Source organism: Protomyctophum parallelum (assembly GCF_964188405.1).
Source record: "Protomyctophum parallelum genome assembly, chromosome: 2".
Lineage (NCBI taxonomy): Eukaryota > Metazoa > Chordata > Actinopteri > Myctophiformes > Myctophidae > Protomyctophum > Protomyctophum parallelum.
The window spans coordinates 19292576-19313846 of NC_139699.1; the positions used below are offsets into that span (position 1 = coordinate 19292576).

Consider the following 21271-nt stretch of genomic DNA (forward strand, 5'->3'; position numbering starts at 1 on the left):
GTCTGTCTTGTCTTGAAAGTGCTCTGTGTTTCGGGGGGGGGGGGGGGGGTCTTTGCAGGGGGTGGGGGTGCCTGCAGGGGGGGGGGGGGGGGGGGGGAGTCCTCTCTGCCGGCCTGGAGTCGGTCGTCGAGAGGATTTTTTTTTCTTTTTTTTTTACACCATTTCATCTCAAAAATGGAAATGTCACGGCTCGCCACATCTACCCAACAATTGGAAAAACTGGGCCATTGGCTTATTTATTTCATTCTATTACCCCACCTCCTGCAACACACAAACGCACGCACGCACGCGCACGCACGCACGCACACACACACACACACACACACACACACACACACACACACACACACACACACACACACACACACACACACACACACACACACACACACACACACACACACACACACACACACACACACACACATCCATGTATTATGGGTCTGCTTGTTGGTTTTTTTTGTTTCCTAAATTAGTGTTTTAATTATTTCAAAACATTTTCAAAAAAATATATTTTTTTAAATTTCATTAAAAACGAATTAAATGTTTTTTTTTCAGTAATTTTCATGAAGAAGTACAATAAGAATCAAAGAAATTAGTAGTGAACATTTTGCGCCGAGTTGGGATCAGCTATTTTCACCATAGGGTCCCGCCCGCAAACGTCTCTAATCTCTCTTTTGGGTCACGGGCTAAGAAGTTTGGGAACCACTGGCTCTAGACAGGCAGGAGGAAGAAAACAGCACTCGACATGCAGCGTTCACAGGGACAAGGGAGGCTGAGGCTCTCTGAGGCAGAGAGATCGGAACAGAAGTGGTTTGTCACGAATTAATCTTCTTATACGTGTTCCCTCGTGTGGCTCGTGCGGTTGCGATTAGCGCGCGTGAATCACTCGGGGGGCCTGCGTGTTGCGTTGAGGGGGATGTTTGTGACAGGCACGCATAATGACAAAACCAAACGTGTGAAATGAACGACGATGACCCCCACAATGACACGTTCTTTTTTTAGGCAGCAGCGTGTGGGCTTGTCGTGAGAATTGGCGCTGTGCGTGCGTGCATGCATTGCAACCTGAAAGAGTTTATTTTCCCACAGTTTCGAGCTATAGCACCTGCAATAAAACTCACTTCTTTTCTTTCGCGTCTATTCCAATTGTACAGGAGTTTTCTTGACCGCGGCACGCTGTATTTTAGAAGTTTGTGAGATGATGCCTTCTTTGTTTCTGGTCACGTCAAAGAGATAAGCTACGCGAGAGTGACCATTTTCTAATCTAAACGTAGCCTAATGCTCTCTCATGCTGCGTAAAATGACATCTCATTATTACTGCAACTCCGTTTCTTTTCAAAGGGGTTTGTGTCCGCAGAGTTCAATTTGTAAAAATAAATGAATTAATTTAAAAAAAAAATCCGCCCTATATAATTTGTCATACCACAAATAGCTAGTTTAGAGTTTAGAGTCCCGAAATATAAGAAAAACAGGCTAAAGCACTCTTTTGTACACCAGTCTGTTCTCCTTTTAAACCAAAATCGGTAAACCAAGAGGACATGTTCTATTGTTCTTGTTGTCTCCACCAGGCCGAAGGCATGGGGGGAGAGTATGTTTTGCACTCCGTCCGTCCGTCCGTGTGTGTGTCCGTGAGCAGCTAATCTCGGCCACGGTTAACCCGGTCGATGCCAAATTCTGCACACTCCCTGGATGCCAACGATGAACCTCTGCCCCAAACTTTCCAGAACGGCCTGTTATAGCGCCACCAGGAGGCCGCTTTGTGCAAAACAAGTTTTTGCACAGTACATGAACACATCACGTGATTTCCGTGAAATTGTGCACGCACATTCCCACTAGGCCGAGGAAGAAATGCCACATGAACAATTTCAACTCAGCCTCAAGGTGGCGCTATAACTGGCCGAAAAGTGTTTTTACCTCTAACTGCACGGATCTGTGGATAACTTTGTATGCCAACTCCCTAGTTTACTTTTGTTGCCCTTTTATCCAACCACCAGATGAAGGCAAGCTGCAATGTCCTACATTCCTATCCTGGTGGAGACCTGTGCCCAGAAGGGCACTTTTTCTAGTTCCTGTCTGCTTCTGTGATTTGTATCTTTTGTAATGTATTTGTGTATGTCTTGTCTGTATCTTGAACGGTGACTAATTTCAGTGAAAGCTGACAATAAAGTTGTATCGTATCGTATTACCTATTTCCCTGTAATTATAATCAACACATAACATGAACTATTTCCCTTTAATTAAAAGAGACACATATATACCAAACAACATACAAGAAAGTGGACTAAAGGGAGCTGTATTGGGGCTGATAATTATAAAGTCACTCACAACACCAACTGTGATGAGGCAGTATTGCTTTGTTATATAAAATATACGTTTTTCTTCATTTCCTGATAAATGTACATTGTTCATTTTCTGAAAAATGAACATTTTGGTGATTTCTTCCCGACAGCATAGATATGTGTTCTCATTTAGAGCCATGACACATTACAAATTGCATGGTTACAAGGTTACCCCCTCGCATTGTCAGTCCATCTAAACCTCCCAAAAAAAAGAAAATGAATTTCCTGTACATCACACAGCCGCCGTGGCTCGTTAATCTAAAACCTCTGGGACCGATCTGACGTCCCAAAAGGGTTCAAACAACACTGCAACTCCTACCCCCACAACACGACACGCAGCGTGCAGTACTAATGACCAGATTAACAATGGAACCTAGTGGAGCTATATTTCAAATAGGTATATAGCTGTTTTGCTTCCATCAAAACCGTTTCTTAACCACTCGGTGGGAAGAGATTCAAAAATGCCAGATTGAGCATCGGGGGGGCAGCTTTGTAACTCTATGAGAGCAGCGGCGAGAGTGCTGGCGGTGCACTGAACGCACATTGATTCACTGGGAGCGCACAGAGCCTTAGATATCGACAGTTACGCAAACTGCGTTCACTTCATGGGGCCAGCCCAATGGCGGCTCTCCTACATAGACTTCTATTGAGAAGGGGGACAACCAACTGGGACAAGTCCTGGACCGGAAGTATAGGCAGAAATGCATTGGACTCAGGAAACAGCCCAGCTTTAATGATCTTAAATCCCTTTATTTTAGATTGTTTTTGTTATATTTAGTAAGTGTGACCCAAGTGCACAGCAAGAGAGGAGGCGTTGTTCAGATGTTGTTCAGGTTTATTCACAAAGGTAATAGGGAAAGGAGTGGAGTGGTAGAAGGATGGTGGCTCTCCAGGTTGGCCAAACTCAGCATGGAATCCAAACACTGAGGAGGAGAAGGAGAGGAGGGGTCAGTCTTCAGAGAAACAATCACCACGGCAAAAAACAGGCAGGAGCTGCAAAGTTGAACAGCTGGGAAAAGCTACGTAAGGCTAAACTGTAACTAGCTCTATAACTCAGTTTAACAATACTAATGCTTGAGCTGTACTTTACCATACGTGTTGACACAAGAAGCTCTGGCGTGGAATGAAGGGCAGACTGGGTTCTTGTAGACTAGAGGCAGTGCTTGATTGCAGGATGGAAGACAGGTGCAGAGGATTGGTGCAGGAGAGCAGGTGTGCTGAGTAGAGCCATGGAGTAGTCAGTGAGGGGGGAGTGGCTAAGCAGTGCTTGCATGTGAAGGTGAGGAGGAGTGAGCCGTAACAGTTTTGTAGTAATAGTACAACATAAACATTAAAGAGACTTTAGTTGTTACTGTACAATACTTTAAAACAGTTATCATGTTGCACACATGCTCGAAATAGCTCTTATTTGCGCCGCCCTCGTTGAACACAATATATTTCCAACTCCAGCTTGTCTCAGTTCAAGGCTGCATGAACAACGCTCGAGCGCTCGGTTTCAGCCCCCTCAATATCGTAAATCTTCTATTAGATGGCTCTCTGCGCGCAGACACAATAAAGTGTCGTTCTTGATTGTGTTAGAAGAAGAAGCGCACGTGCCTGGGGCCTTTTAGTTTGGTGTATAGCGCCCGGGCCCTCGGACGGGTTGATTGGGCACTGCGTAATGACCCCTTTCCAAAGTATAGAGGCCATATCGACTGCACAACAAACACAGAGGAGAGCTGCCTATTTTCTTTTTTTACTGTGTTTTAATGGTGCCCTCCCACTAATGTGAAAGCGGTAATTAATCCTCTGATGATAATTATTGACTTCCTAGTGCTCTTAACGTGCATTAATCCACAGGACTCCTCTTGATGAATAAGGCCCCATTAGCAGGGGCCGCCCCCGGGGGGATTGTATAGAGGGATGCTCCGGTGCATGGTGTAGCTTATTGCTGCTGTCTACACAGCTTTGCATTCATGACAAGTGCTGACACAGTGGTGGAAAGAAGTAGTAGTACACTCAGTCACCTTCTTTACTTATAAGTAAAAGTATACCAATGTATACACTGCAGTGTATAAATTCACTGTATACGTGAAGCAAAAGTCCGGAATTCAAAATGTAGGCCTACTTGAGTAAAAGTACAGAAGCATTTGGCATCAAAATGTACTTAAAGTACCAAAAGTAGAAAGTGTTCATTGTGCAGAATTTGCCATTTCAAGTTTTCAAATGTTTAAACAAAATAGCCGATCTACAAGCTCGCAACGCATTGTAGATAGTCTATTTTCAAAATGGCTGAAATGAATATATAGGGCTGAAGTGGTTAATGTATGTTTTACATAAATGTAGTGGAGTAAAAGCAATATTTGCCTCTGAGATGTATAGTGGAGTAGAAGTAAAAAGTACAGACAATTTGACATGCATGCTCAAGTTAAGTACAAATACCTCAAAATTGTACTTAAGTAGGCTACAGCACTTAATTAAATGCACTTGGTTACTTTCCAGTTTCCACCACTGGTAGTTTTATGCTGTCTACACAGCTTTGCACTCTATGACAATGTGCTGAGAAGTCACCCTGTGTCAAGTCCCGTCCGTGGTTGTGCCCCTTTTCGCATCCATTGGTTGCGGTTTTGTGGTTGGACAAAAATCCTTTCTTTCCATCCACTACCATTGAAATAACATGTTTTTTTTTTCCAGTTGCTTCGTATTGATATTCTGTGTATTAAATTCTTATTTTAAGTAAAAAATCACACCTGTGTGAACTGAGTGGTGCAACTCCATGTGGGGGCCCCGGAACTTCCAGACCCACAGGAACGTGCCCAGGGTGACAGCCCAGTTCCGACGAGCTGCCCCGTGTCCGAAACGGTCGAGAAATGACAGAGTTACTGTGTGGGGGAATTAGCATTTAGCAGACACCTCTCTCTCTCTCTCTCTCTCTCTCTCTCTCTCTCTCTGTCTCTCTAATTAGTAGGCAACAGTGCAACACTATCTTTCTCTCTCTCTGTTTCTAGCACAACAGTGCCACTTTTGCCCCTACTGGTACTCTGAACATAGTCACATGTTTTAGCAAATTCAACATAAACAAGGTGGAACCATGCAGGGCGGAACAAGGCTGAAGTAGCCTGCTGGTTAGTCAGTGAGGGACCGATCTGCGAACCCATTTGCAAAAAAGGAAAGAGAGCACCCTCTGCTGTTTGTTTCCTTTGAATTTGCCTCTGGGGGCGTGGCCTGATAATGTGTATAACAGGATGTTGCCCGTTTGGCCCGGCCTCAGCCCTCCACTTCCTGTGGTGCGCCTGTGTTTTCATTCCCACTATCAACATACACGTTCTGAATGGCTCTACCGACAGATTCGGTAGAGCAGCTCAAACTCTGTTTTTGAGAGATTAGTCGGGGTCCAATCAGAAGGCTGACAAAATGGTAAACTGTGATGATGATGCCAGAACGTGCTCCTCCTCCCTCCTCCGCAGGTACTTCATCGACCGCCACACCGACCTGGAGAGGCAGTTCAACATCAACGTGGACGACGGCAAGATCACGCTGGCCAAGCCGCTGGACCGAGAGACGGACACGTGGCACAACATCACCGTGACCGCCACCGAAGTCCGTAAGTTGACGGCCAGTCCAGGGTTTGCTGTGTCTTGCTTATTATTATAGCCTAAGCAACCTGTTTGTTGTTTTTTCCCCCCCTATAAAGTCACTTAATATATTATTTGCTGTTTTTTGGGGCTTGTTTCCTAATTCTTTTATTTTTTTTCTTTTGTTTTTGGTCAGGGACCCCCATACCAGATTGAGAGCTTGTAGATTGGCTATTTTCAAATATAGCCAATGCATAAGGTGCTCATGTGGTCTTTTTGACCTGATGGCTTAAAGATATATTCAGTGATTTCACTTAATTCAAATATCACTTATTCTTTTGTTGTGATAATCCTCCATAGAGTGTGCATGGAGTTACTCCCTGTCCCCAGTTAACACCCAGGGTCAAAAAACCTTATAGGTTTAGTTTTTGGCTAGGTGACCCAGCCTTCATCCCATCAGGATAGAGAGGGGACTTCCGCCGATCATGATCGAGTGGGGGCGGACCTTGGTGTGCGTGCTGTTGGCCTTCCGCGTGTTCCCCCACTGTAGTGTGTGCATGTGCACATCTTGTTACCGGGGCGGAACGGGGGGTTTTCCAAATCACTGAATGCTCCTTTAATTCTCTCCCAAAATCTGGCAACACTGCATGTCGCCAAACAGAGATCACTGTCTCCGTCTGCATTGCTGATGAAGCAATCCAAGTTCCCATCTTTAAAAAAATCAATCCAGTGTTTTTGAACATCCGTATATAGGAGATCAAAAAGCTATACAGCAGAGTGTGGGTTGACAGACACTATACTTTACTAAGCAGCACTGTCTGTCTGTGTCATCTCAACTGAAGGATCTGCTGGCCTGCTGCTGCACGTGTACACAACCCTCTGCACAAAATCGTGCCTTGTAAAAAAAAAAGAAAACATTGCTTTTAATCTCTCCGGGAGACTGCCACAAACAATTAGTGTTTGTATTCACAGAGGCATTAAATACGTTAATTTGCTGAGTTTTGATTGAATTAAATGGCTCAGTAGTCAATTTGCGGAGGTGCAGGAACATTAAGATGTATCAAATAAACGGTTTTAAAGACATGCTCCGCGGTGGATTGTTTCCAACGTGCCAGCATCCATTACAGATTAAAGAACATCTGTGTGTAAACGCAAAACTCACTGACTCGGTGGAAAATTCTTGCAGGCAGAGCTGCAGACAGCTCAAAGCATATGTATAGAGCTCTCTATTTGCATAGAGATTGTTTCGGGGGGGGGGGGGGGGGGGGGGTTGCTGTACGTTGTGATAAAACTTAATGTACCCCTTAGAGCTATTTGAACACAAACGTACGTGGCTTGTAACTTTCTCAACGACCCCCCTCCCTCTCCTCCATTGGTTCCTCGATCCATCCCTCTCCGGCTCTTGTATTTCCTTAATTACAAATAAACATGCACATTAATTGTCATTAATTAATCATTAATAAAATGCAGAAAAGGAAAGGAAAAGGACGCAATCAGAAAATGTATACTATGTATGCATCTCGGCCCGACACGTTCCACCACTGCACCAACGCTGTTTAGAGGGAAACGGAATGTGTCTTGTTTCGATAAGGTCTGTCTTGCCCCCATACATTTAGACCGCCGTTTTCATGCCTGTTGGCGAAGGATCTGTGCTTTGAGATAGTGCTGGGAAATCACTGAGCACACCTAATGGGAATTTGCCAACATAAATGTATGGCCGTTTGCTGTCCTTCACAGACACGGGGAATGGGGGGAGGGGCTGTCCTCTCTGGCGTGGAAAAAAGGAGAAATTGATGTGTATTCCCCGGGTTTTACACCGATGCCATTTGCCACCCAAATGGCGGCAGAGGTTCTGTCCGCACCGGTTGACATCTGACTAATCAGATTTTGTTCCCTGGCTGGCTGTCTGCTGCTGAGGAGGAAGTCACTCTCTTCCTGTCCCTCTGCTACTTTATCCATCCATCAATGTCCGTCAGACTGTATATTGCCCTCGCCTCTCTCTGTCCGTCCCCTGCACTCCCCTCTTAGTGCCGTCTCCTCCTAGCTCTGGTCCATAGCCTTACTCTTGCTGCCTTCCATTAAGGCTATGGAACTGCAATGGCTTCCTGCCTCGCATGAAATGCAGACCAGCCTCTCCTCTGTAGCGAAAATAAAAATCATGTTTTACCTACTCATCAATACAAAGGCAGTTGGTGCAATTGGAAAGCTTACTTTCCTTAGTGGACGCACTCTGAGCCCCCCCCCCCCCCCCCCCCCCCCCCCGCAGTAGAGTATAACTAAAATGTTATTTAGGCTTTCTAATTACACAAACCGCCTTTGTATTGGTGAGTAGCCTATAGGTAAAACATGATTTGTTTTTCCGCTACAGAGGAGAGGCTCGTCTGCATTTCATGCGAGGCAGGAAGCCAATCAGTTCCATGGCCTTAATGCAACGGCAGCAAGAGCAGTAAGGCTATGGACCAGAGCTAGTTTTGCCGTATGCCTGTGTCGTGCGGTGAGAGAGAATGGGCTGCAAAACTTGCTGCGCATGTCAAATAATAATAAAATAAAAAATAAAATAAAAGATTCTTTAGATATACTGTATGTTGGGCTTTTCTGCCTTTAAATAGTAGGCTAGGAATAGTAGGAAAATGGGGAAGAGAGACGGGGAGTGACACGGAGCAAAGGCCGTCGAGCCAGGAACCCAGAATCAGGCTTTAGAGCTATTTCTTTTATTTTGTTTTTGAATGACCAGCCCCTATAGCCCCAGTGTCCCTATGGACACTAAAGGAGACTTTGTGTCTCCATAGGGAACCACTGCTGGTCATCAAATTAATGGTGAATGCGACTGTTTACTATGGGTGAACTACCCATATAGCTCAAACTCAAATGTTTTACTTAAGTAAAAGTATTATACTGGAATGTAGAACTACTCCGTATTAAAAATGTACTCAAGGAAAAGTACAAAAGTATCGGCAGTATAAAAGTAAAAGTACTCATATTGCAGAATGTCCCCTTTCAGAAGTTCAAAATGTGTACAAAATAATTTGTAAATGGTCAAACTACAAGCTCACAATGTGTCGCATCACGACACATGTTTTTCAAATAATTGTAGTGGAGTAAAAGTACACATTTTGGCTCTGAGATGTAGTAGAAGTAAAATTATTGGAAATTGGAAATACTCAAGTACAAATACCTCAAAATTGTACTTAAGTACAGGACTTGAGTAAATGTACTTATCTACTTTCCACCAGATGCAGGCGTTTAGCTATACTGTCTGTGCTTGCACATTCTCACACCCATGCATGCTCTGGCTAACCTAAATTGAAACAACACGCCACACGACAAAATGACACAAAATACGGAAATACGGTCAGAGAGGACCTGGGTTTGACGGGTCCATTTGGTTCCCTTTGTGCAGGGTCAGAGAGAGTTCAATGAACACAGTGTAGATTGGGGACCCATAAATTAAACTAAAAACTAAAAAAAACACACATCAAATAGTGGTCCATGGCCTAATGCGCATGGGGGCGCTTGAAATTAACAAAGGGTCGAGAATCACTGATGTATAGGAGGCAGCCGCTATGCTGCTCAGCAGACGATTTAAGTCTTTGTCAGAAACATCAATGCACTGCGTGTAGCGGCACTGTCATTGGACATGAGAAATACATCAGACATGGTGGTTTTTGACGAGAGAGAGCGAGAGAGAGAGAGAGAGAGAGGGGGCACGCCGCTATCAACAGACCAACGCTGGTCACATCGTCAGTGGTAACACCCGGCAGCACTCTGGGGGCCAAATTAATAGATAATTACTTAAAAAAGTTGGCATCTGCTGCACCGCTGATTAATAAATACACCCGTTTACGGCCGGGGCCCCCTCAAAAGGGACCGTCAATTACGTCCAATGAATAATTCCAATCAAATTCTGATCTAATTAAACTGCCTTTATTGTCTTGCTAGACTTTCAGCTGCCATTGGCGGCTCATGAATATGTATGTTTCAGCCGTCATGTTTTAAACATCAAGAGTGCAGTACAGGGGTTTTCAAAAGCACTTTGAATGGGATTGCTTTCATTCCGGTCCCCTTGAATTTTCCCCTTTAGTATCAATAACCCACACAAAAAAAAGAAAAAAAGAAACTCAGATTCAAGTGGTTTATCTTTGGTCCTTTTTTTCCTCCCATTCCGAGACAAAGGCAGATTGGTTTAAACACGAAAGGTACACGCTAACTGCTTTTTTTTTTGTGCAAATAAGGTTTGAACCACATTCCTAGGTGGTTTGAAATGTGATTAAAATCTGATTTCTAATCTGTCTGTCTGCCTGCCTGCCCTGTCTCTCTATTCATCTGTCTATTTGTCTATCTGTCTGTCTCTGGCTATATGTCTCTGTTCATCAGGAAACCACAGTCAGATATCAAGGGCGGTCGTGGCCATCAGAGTAATGGACATCAATGACAACGCCCCCGAGTTTGCCACTGAATACGAGGCCTTCCTGTGTGAAAATGGAAAACCTGGTCAGGTAAGGGAAAAGAAAGGGACACATCCATCAACGCCTGCCGTCTCCCCGCTTCCCCTTTCTTCTCTCTCTCTCTCTCTCTCTCTCTCTCTCTCTCTCTCTCTTTCTCTCTCTCCTCCTCCCCCGTAATGACCGGCCACAGTGAATTATAGGCTATTTATTTCACAGAGAAACCGGGGGGAGTGGTGGTTGAGCTGGGGGGGGGTCCTCTCTTTTTTTCCCCTCCGCATCGCTTGCTATACCTTGACACAGCGTGCGTGGAGCGGCGGTTGGGGGAAATGGGAGCAGTCAGGATTGATCAGCGCAGATCATAATTCACAGACTGTCTTTCATGTCTCCCTCCAGATGGCAGAATGCTTCCCCCAGCCAAAAAGCCCTGGACAAGTACTTAGCATTCTCCCTTCCCATCAATCGCTCTCATTCAGAGGGAGTGCTGCGTGCGATGGGGAGGACTTTTACTGGGCGAAAAGAAAGGAATGAAACAGAGGTGCATGGCATGTACCCCCCCCCCCCCACACACACACACACACACACACAAACACACACGCACGCACATACACACACACGCACACTCCCCGGAGGGTCTGGTTCTAATTTCCAATCAATCACAAAGACGTACAGCGTGATACGACCTGTGATGACAGATAAATAGATAGAAGCGGGAACCCGAAAGTGTGCCAAACTCGACAGGACCTCATTGATAATAATCTCAAACTCCACAAATGAACAGGGCCTATATTTCATCGTGGCGTGGGCGCTGCCGATGTTGCAGTGCAGACAGCCCATCAAAGTAATGAATTGCTTGTCTGGGTCTTAATGGCTCTGTACTGTATTGTCTTTATGTTTTTGCTCTGTTTCCCCACATAGGTGATCCAAACCATCAGCGCCGTGGACAAGGATGACCCAATTCAGGGCCACTATTTTGACTACCGCCTGGTGCCAGAGATGCTCAACAATCCCAACTTCACTATTAAACACAACCAAGGTAAGAAATACAACAAGCATGCAGGAATATTCACAAAACTTGTACCATACATAAAAAATAATAAAATCCCAGGTGCAGGAGGCCAGAAGTACACATGCAAGCAAAAAAGAGAAAAAATATAAAAATGTGAGACCGCACGCATGATCCCAGTTTATCTTTTTATGAGGTTACCATGAAGGCAAACCGTGCAGGCGGTGTATAACCTCATAAAAAGATAACCTAGGAGCTATCAAATGTGCAGTCTCTATACTTTTGCTACGAATGTTCTTGCGTGGTGATGTGAGTGAAGTAAGTTTCTCCACATGTCTCCAGTGGTTTTCCATTCTCATCACTTTTAATCTGGTATGACTCAGATTTTGAGCATGGAGGCGAAAATTGTAACATAGCAAAAGGTTATTTATTTTGGTAAAAAGAATTATCCACAAGGACAAAACAAAAGGGAACAAAAAGAAAAAAAAAACATCAAAAGAAGCAACATTGGTCTTGCAACATATTTATTGCTGCTGTCTTGAGGTTCCCATTTTGCCAAATAAGTTTCATTATCGTCTGCAGAACCTAGCTGTGCCTGGAAAGAATGACAAAAAAGAAAAGAAAAAATAATAATCCTGTGGCCACCATTCTTCAAAGAAATAATGGTGTGCATGGTGTACCTGAGGTGAGCCATTATTCCCACAGGTCACCTGATGCAGGGAGGTGATAATGTGATATCTTTGGAGATGAAGGCAGCATATAAGCAAAGTATATAAAGGCTTCTAATAAGTGTCTAATCCCTGACCAGAGAGAGGTGCGTGGTCTGTGGCTTGCGCATCAGTCTCGTTCACACGTTGCGAGTCTGAAAATTGGAAAGTAAAGTACATTTACTTAAGTACTGTACTTAAGTACAATTTTGAGGTGTTTGTTCTTTACTTGAGCATTTCCAATTTCCAATAATTTTACTTCTACTCCACTACATCTTCGGCAAATAGTACATATATGTTACTAGTTACTTTTATTATTACAAAACCTACATTAAAAACTACAGCCCTATATACATTTTGAAAATAGCCGATCTACAAGCTCACAATTTGTAAACTTGAAATTGGACATTCTGCATTATAGTGAGTACTACTGATGCCAAGTATACTTTTGTACTTTCACTCAAGTACATTTTGAATTCTGGACGGATACTTGTAACAGATAGTAGTAACAGATATAGTTCTACATTGCAGTATTTATACTTAAGTAAAACATTCTGAGTACTTTTCCCAGCACTGTCCTTATGGTTTCCCATGGGTAGTGTTGCAGAGGCGTATATATATAATGTGCGACTGAGCATACGTATGGTAACGCCCTGCCTGCCTCTGATTGGCCTATACCGTACTGCCCGTCTCGACTGCCCTCCGAGATACGAGGTTACTCCGTGCATGGGAAAATAATACAAGAGAATGACAGCCTGTTAGTTTGCCTCTTCTGTAAACAAAAGAAACGTACAAGTTACAGGCAGTTAGTTCTCTTGTGTCATAAAGATACTGTATACTTGTGTTATTTTCCACCACCTCGCAGCAGAGATCAGACTATCCAGCATATAGCTATATCCACCTCAGTGGACAGTCGAGACGGGCAGCGTCGGTAGGCCAATCAGAAGCAGGCAGGGCGTTATCATGTCTATGCTCAGCCGCACATTAGATATACGCATTGCAGACCAATGTGTGTAGGGTGAACTCCTCACTGGACAACCTTTTCAATGTTCTAGCTAGCCTAGCCACCGAGTTTGCTGCGCTCTGGGAAAACAGAGCAGCTGAATTCTTTGTGTGAGTTGTGCTCGTGTGAACCACGGCTAGAAGGCTGTTTCAACCAATCAGATTGCTTCCTCGAATTAAAAACGACCTGTTGTATAATGTTCATGGACACCCGGTTTGATATGCATGTCTCGCTCACTGGAACACCAATCTACACAACATAAATCCTTAGTGTTAAAGGGACACTTCAACTTCACACTTCACTTCAACTTTTTTCAAAAAAATAATATAATATGTTAATGACGTTTAGAAGATTTAGAACACTTTCCTGGGGGGTCATTATGTGTGTAATATGTGATTTTAGACATTTTAGATTGTAGCAGTGAGCCCCAGTGTCTCTGATGTCATGGACACTGAGCTCACTTAATTACTTCCTCATGGACTACATGTTGTCTCTCAGTAAGACAGCCCTCCCCCGTCCACAAGGAGGAGCAGTGCACCAAAGCATTATGGGAATTGTTGTTGAAGTAGAGGATGTATATAAAAATATTCTCTTATGGGAGTCTCTGGCATATCATTTCTAATGGGGTCCGTGGGCTAATTAGTGTCAATGTGTGGGTCCTTGACATGAAAAAGTTTGGGACCAGTGTCCTATACTATAGGACCTATAGGAGTGGCAGATAATGGCAGATGGTCCTGATGCGTTTGTTAATAGGCCTTTGTAACTCACCCTTGATGTTATATATTGTCAAACTAGTTTTCATACAGTATGTTTGGCACCAGCCTTCTGCTTTGATAAGAGGCTGTAGGGCTTGTAGGCTATCAGACATAGCCAAGCTATAGCAGCTGTTTCTGGTTGACTAACATACGACAGCTAAAAGAAAACAGTACATGAAGTGTGTCTTCTTTTGTTCATCCCGAATTAAACCCTGCGATGCAAGGAAACATACAAGTAAAGAAAAGTTATGTTAGCAGCATAGTCAAGGACGGGTTTTTCCATTTTTTTATGATCCTTTTTTACCTAAATTTAACACAATGAACAGGCAGGCAGTTATCTTGTATCATACTTGTATCATAATGAAGGGCCACAGGAGCTATTAAACACAACAACAACAAGCATGCAGGAATGTTCACAAAACATGTACCGTCCATCAAAAATAATACAATCCCAAGGTGCAGGACAGAAGTACACATGAAAGCAAAAATAAATAAAAAATGAAATAAATAAATAAAATTAAATAGAGACAGCACGCATGATAGGCTATAGATCCCAGGTTTTTTTTCATGAGGTTACCGCTAATGATGCATAATTATGCTGCATAGATATGCATTCATTTCATGCAATGACTTGTCCAAAGTACAACAAAATTAGTTTAGATTAAAAAAATAAAAAATAAAAAAGGTAAATAAATTAATTTGTACAACGATGGGTTCTATAAATACATTACATTTGATCAGGGGTCACCAATATGTCCGTACATGGACAAAATAATGTGTCCGTGGCAAAGACTTGGTCAAGTTTGTGATTTTATCTTTTTCAGCACCATTATGATGTTCTTATTTTGATCAAAAGACCCAATTACTGTATGTCAATCTCCAGGTTTTCTTCAGAATATGTTGTATGACAAGTATTTATTATGACACTATGGCACATTAGGAGTCCAACTAGTACTATATTGGTTCTCAAATGTTTTATTTTGCAAAGACCCCCTTAACTCTGAGAGTGTACAAATTGAACCCAAATGGACCATAGGAGTCCGTTTGGTTCCTTTTGAACACTCTCAGAGTTACATACCTGCTATTCAGGGCTATATATTTATGTGTTTTTGATAATATTATTGTCCACTCATTTTGTATGTCCGTGGCAAAAATATTTATGTAGATAAAAATGTCCACCACAAGCCAACATGGCGATGACCTCTGCAATTTGATCACATTTCAGATGGACAGACTATTGTTTGGAATGAGCTCTGAGATGGGTTGTGTTCTAAGCAAATTATTTGTAATTTGCTGATCGAACCGACCGATTGACTGACCGGTTGGTTGATTGATTTGTGGGTTGTTGGTTGATTAATGTCCCCAATGGATTGCAGGAATATAAAGTGGCACTTTCCAGATACATTTAATGTATATTTAAACAGAAAATGGATGTGGTTTCATGTTTTATTTAATGTTTCTTAATACTGATGTGCTGTTAGATTCCCAAGCGTGAACTGAGATTGTAAAATGGGGCGTTTCTTTCTCTCCGAAATCAAGTAGTTTTACCCAGGATCAGATGGCCATGTCAGCAGAGACTTGATAACTTACTGGATTCCTGAGCAGAATTGTACACAGCAAAATCCAGACTGTTAATTTAAACTGTGTGTGGAAAAAAACTGAATTATAATTAGCCTACATTGAAAAACGGTTTGGGATAGGATTTGCATGTTGTCCAAGGAAATGCACGCACACCCACTAATGATTTCAACAGGTGTAGGATTCAAATAAATGAATAACTAATGAGCAAAAAAATAAATAAAGAAAAAATCTCCACAGTGATTTGAATGCTCCCAGAAAGAGTGATTTATTACAATGTTTCCACCCAATGGTCTTATATGTACCCGATGAACCTATAGCTTAATAAATCACACATTTCTGGGAGCATTCAAAACAGTGTGCAGACTTCTCTTTTTTATATGATTTTCAGTGTTGCCTGCATGTGTGGTACATGCATAACCGTTCTATAAAAGCAATAAGCCACGCGAGGCCATGGTTTTCCGTCATTTTACAGCTGGGGGAGTGCATGTGGCAGCTCCACGACGTGCCACCATGTCCCATAGCTGTCCACGGTAAACCGCGGCCTCGCGTGGCATATTTTGCTTCAATTTGCAGGTCTGCGTGGTTCACATTTGTACATTCTCAGCATTAAATGAACACTCGGGAGGAGTTTGACTGTGTGTTCACTCACAGCCACGTCAAGCCCACCCTGTCCACCGTGTTTGCCTGTGTTTAGCAGCTCAGAGAAACGAAGTCCGCACTCCAGGGACTATTTCTATCTGAATGGACAGCAGCTGCGGGAGACACTCCACTGATGAGACTGCAGCCATGCTGCTTTTGTTTCAGTTGATGGGACTAATTGCTGGGATTGTGTGGTGAAGAGGCTAGGGGGTTGTTGATGGACGGGGGTGGACACACACACACACACACGCACACACACACGCACACACACACACACACACACACACACACACAGGGGCGCCCTAATAAATTATTGACCTTATTCCAACCTTGAAACATACCTTAGTTATGTCCCCAAAAATAGTGGTCCCCTATTGGCCAACGGTTACCACCGACATACCGACATATATAGGCCTACCGACAGCCGATTTGCTCAGACACATATGACGTAAAATCTCCATTCATTGTCAATGGCATTTAATGTTTGTGTTCAGACAGAATCTACACTATAGCTGTTTATAGGAGGGGCTAGTGCCCCCAAACCCCCCCCCCCCCCCCCCACCCCCCCCCCTCCTCCATCAAACCCATCTTCTTCTGACCGATTACCTTTGTGTGCTAGTTTCCTAAACATTTTATACGCTTTCGACCAGGGAATATCGGTTTCGGCGTGTTTCCCTTTTCCCATAAGTAACGCTCCAATCTGTGGAGCGCCTGCGGAGGAACGCGCGTTCCCCTGTTTTCTATCTCTCCCATTTTTGAAAAGTAGAGGAAATGAAAGGGGACGTCGCTGCATGCAACAGTGGCTCAGAGGATGGCACATGTCGACCCAGAGAGGTGCCAGCTGCTCTTTGATGACATTCTCTGTGAAGCTGTCTGCTCATTAGCAGGCTAGCTCCCCCCCCCCCCCCCACCCCACACACACACACACACACACACACACACACACCCTGCCTCACTTTATCAAACAACTCCAAACATTCCCAAAAGAAATCGCTCCCGCTGGTCTGTCATGAAAAAAAAAGAAACGTACAGCTCTTTCTGATGACGGTCTAACCTTTTGGCTCTCTACTTGAGTGCGATCCATTGATGTGAGAAGTGAAAATGGATCAGGTGATGTACGGTATGAAGAGGATAACGTTTGCGTCGACTGCGCAAAGCTAATCAAAGGCCTGAGCGTTTTTGGTGTGTGTGTGTGTGTGTGTGTGTGTGTGGGAGGGGGATTGTTTGCAGTGCTCGTGCCGCAATTGACGGGAACATATGCTTTCAGTTCTGTACCACAGCGCACAGTGCTTTGGGAAACATCACAACCTGCTATCCTAACGTCTGTAGTTCACTGCATGTACTCTGCTCCGTGCTGTACTGAAAACATGCAGTAAAAGGACTTGTAAATAGATGTTTTATGTCTCTCAGCCGCCATCGTATAGAGAGACTCAGAATAGCACACACACAGCCAGCAGCGGGATCCCCTGCTGACTTAACCCAATGGCAGCGCTGGATCACAAGGATAATGTCACGCTCTATTAATACAATACACATTTCCAGCTTTTTATGCAGCTTGTGCGATGAATAGAACATCGAAGACCGTTGGAATATGAAGTAACAATGTTATCGCCCAACCTCGTTACCTTTTGTCTGGATTGTTTTAACATTGAGCACTCTCAAACTGGCATCCCTATTTTTGGGCATGTTATTATATGGGCAGATTATTTTCCAAATTTGTGTGAAAATGGCAGATGTACACATTTTGTATAGAATCGCTAGTTTCCATTGTGTGGTGCCCCAAATCGAAAGCCCATTCACTTTTCCCCCACAGAGATTTCAGAAAATGTTTATATAAATTGTTTTAAGCCAGCTGGAACCAAGCCATCCAGGCTAAAATATAAATGATGGTAGATGGTGAAAAATTAGGTGGTTAACAATGTTAACCACCTAATTTGCTTAAAATACCATGGTTAATGTTAACTTAACATTAACCATGGTATTTTAAGAATTTTTTGAGTGGTGCAACCACTCCAAGGAACATCAATGTCCGTGTTAACCTATGTGACTATGAGTACCAGTAGGGGCAAAAGTGGCACTGTTGTGCCAGAAACGGAGAGAGAGATAGTGCTGCACTGTTGCCTGCTAATGAGAGAGAGGGGGGGTGGGGGGGAGTTGCACTACTCAGTTCACACAGGTGTGATTTTTTTATCTTCACGGTCACGGTGTTTCATGGCGTGATGCGTTGTGAGCTTGTAATACCGTAGATCGCCTAATTTCACTACAGTGCGTCAGTGGTTCCCAAACCTTTTAGTCGGTGACCCAAAAGACAAAATGGACGTTTTCCCGGGACCCAAACTAGTGAAAATAGCAGATCTACAAGCTCACAACGTGTCGCTTCGCGCCGCTTTGTGAGCTTAAATCAGCAATTTTCACTACTTTTAACATTTTGTTTTACTAATAAGGAATTTATCAGATGTTTCTTTGGTGTCTTCATGAAATTACTGGAAATAATCGATGAAGCTTAAAATCTGTGCATTTTTTTGGGAATGTTTTTTAAAGGTTTTGAAACAAAAAAAATCCAAACTAAATGTAGGAAACATAAAATGAAGGTGACCCACTGTTTGGGAATTAACTGCAGTGCTGTACATTTTATAGGTTATACAGAAATGTGGTTAAAAAAATATCCCAACCCTCTGTTTTCTTTGTGCAAATGGAACCCTGTGGATTATGCGATCAGCAGCTGTGTGTGTGTGCGCGTGCGTGCGTGCATGTGTGCATTGCGTTGCGTGCCTGTGTGCACGTGTTTACTCTCTCCTATATATTCCAGACAACTCCATCAGCGTGCTCGCCAAGCATGACTCCTTCCGCCGACAGAAGCAGGAGATGTACTTCCTGCCAATCATCGTGACTGACAACGGGAACCCTCCGATGAGCAGCACCAACACACTCACCATCCGCGTGTGCGGCTGCAGCAAGGACGGCATGGTGCAATCCTGCAACGTGGAGGCCTATGTTCTGCCCATCGGCCTCAGCATGGGAGCCCTCATTGCTATCCTTGCCTGCATTATTCTGCTTTTAGGTAAGGCGTTTTTCCATCCAATTCACACAACGTGAATCATAAGCATTATACCATCAAACCGGATGATTCAACACTTTTTGCAGTCATATATGTATGATGCTGGCAATCCAAAGGCCAGAGAGACAAGCAAGACCCGAAAACCCTTTTGTTTCACTTTTTGGGTACTTTATTCCTAATCCCTGCACATCACTACCTCGTTACGCCTATCCGTCCGTCAGTCAGTCAAATACTTTGAGTGAATGCCTCAGGATGCAGGTTTAATATAACAGTCATTTTTTTACAGATAAAAAAGTTACAGCTACATTTTGTAGCGTATTGGATATGAAAAATATATTTAGGCTATAATGTCCAATGTTGACAATAACAACTTTTAATCTTGTAATGTCCCCTTTGCAGATGTGTTTTTAAGATATTTCCTATCTCAGCTATAAATCATTCAGTATGTCTGTATATCTTTTTGTTTTAATACTGTTTTAATACTTTGTTTTGCCTGCAAATGAGATTAATAAATAATAAAGTCATATAGGAGGCAAATCAGTTCACAATTCCTCATACTGGAAACGTATACGGTATGCTGTTGAGGTTGTCATAACTTGTTAGTTGTGTTTTCTGCACAGTACCTCGGAAAGACTTCAACTAAAACAAAGATTGAATGCACATGAATGCTCCATTCTGCCATTCTGAGAAATTATAGAAATGATCCAGTGTCTGTTATAGTTCAGTGATTTCAGGTGAAAGAAAGGGTTGAGCATTGGTGTTTTAAGATGGGGTTCATACTGAACTGATGAAACATGACCCCCTGGAAATAGGGCTATTTTCGAACATTTTGACTATATGTTCATATATCTTATCTTGGGGGTCTACAGTGTAAGTAAGCCTTGCCGAGCCATGGGGCCCATGGGCCATGTGCCGAGCAGGGAGGCATTTTTCAGAGTCTTTGGTATATATGATTATGACCCGGCCAGGGATCGAACCCCCGGCATCCCAGTCTCAGGGCGGACACTCTAAGGCCACTGAGCTGGTTCACAGTGCAAAGCCCAAACCACACCAATGCAACAGAACAACAGAACGGTTTCAGCATTCGTCTCCCAGCAGTGTGATCCTGTTGCGAATAGACCCATGTAGACGCATGTCGACGCAAGTCGACCCAAGTGATTCAATTGGTTCAATTCAATGGTTGCTTGCGACTACATGCGTCTACTCGCAAATGTTTGGTTGCATGGCGACCCATTGGTGTGGTTTGGGCTTGTATCAATTTGAGAGTTTCCTTGACATCAAAATGTGTGAGAATAACCCCTGAAATGTCTTCCCCCCCCCCGACAGTCATCGTGGTGCTGTTCGTCACGCTGCGGCGGCACAAGAACGAGCCGCTCATCATCAAGGACGACGAGGACGTGCGCGAGAACATCATCCGCTACGACGACGAGGGCGGCGGCGAGGAGGACACGGAGGCCTTCGACATCGCCACACTGCAGAACCCTGACGGCGTGAGCGGCTACCTGCCACGCAAGGACATCAAGCCCGACCTGCAGTTCATGCCACGGGCGGGCGGCTGCGGCGGCGGCCAGCACTCGGGCAGCGGCGGCCCCAACGGCGTGGACGTGGACGAGTTCATCAACGTACGGCTGCACGAGGCGGACAACGACCCCACGGCGCCGCCGTACGACTCCATCCAGATCTACGGCTACGAGGGCCGCGGCTCCATCGCCGGCTCTCTCAGCTCGCTGGAGACGACGTCCTCGTCGGACTCGGACCAGAACTATGACTACCTCAGGGAGTGGGGCCCGCGCTTCAGGAGACTCGGGGAGCTGTACTCGGTGGGGGAGAGCGACAGAGAGACTTGACCTATGTTCCCGTAGTGAACATAAAACAAAAAAAGAGACACACTTTTTGTTTTGTTCGTTTTCTTTTTTCTTTTTTCGTCCACATACTTGTGTATTAAAAGAAACGCTATAGGGGGTTTGCTGGCTTTTAGAAACAGCTGTTTAAAGAGAAAAGAGACAAAAAAAAGTTAATAACAAAGGGGTCACCTTTTTGTATCGTTCTTAGAGTGAGGTTTTAGCGGTTCGTCATCCACTATGTCAAACGCATTGTAATTGCTGAGCCAAACTTAACAATGTCTTTATTAGGAAGATCTATGATTCTTGTGGAAGTGTATAACTTTAGAATCCGTCCGTGGAGTGT

General features: G+C 43.8%; 1 protein-coding gene across 1 annotated transcript in view; it reads left to right on the top strand.

Moving 5' to 3' along the window:
- Positions 1 to 20931, top strand: part of LOC310855129 (cadherin-8-like) — a gene marked incomplete at both ends in the record, with an annotated part of 201425 nt that extends 180494 nt beyond the window's left edge. Inside the window, 5 exons of the mRNA XM_083760020.1 lie at positions 5786 to 5922; positions 10268 to 10389; positions 11254 to 11371; positions 18836 to 19087; positions 20411 to 20931. Coding sequence (XP_083616146.1) covers positions 5786 to 5922; positions 10268 to 10389; positions 11254 to 11371; positions 18836 to 19087; positions 20411 to 20931 — 1150 coding nt within the window. The remainder of the gene's footprint in view (positions 1 to 5785; positions 5923 to 10267; positions 10390 to 11253; positions 11372 to 18835; positions 19088 to 20410) is intronic.
- Positions 20932 to 21271: the final 340 nt, after the last annotated feature.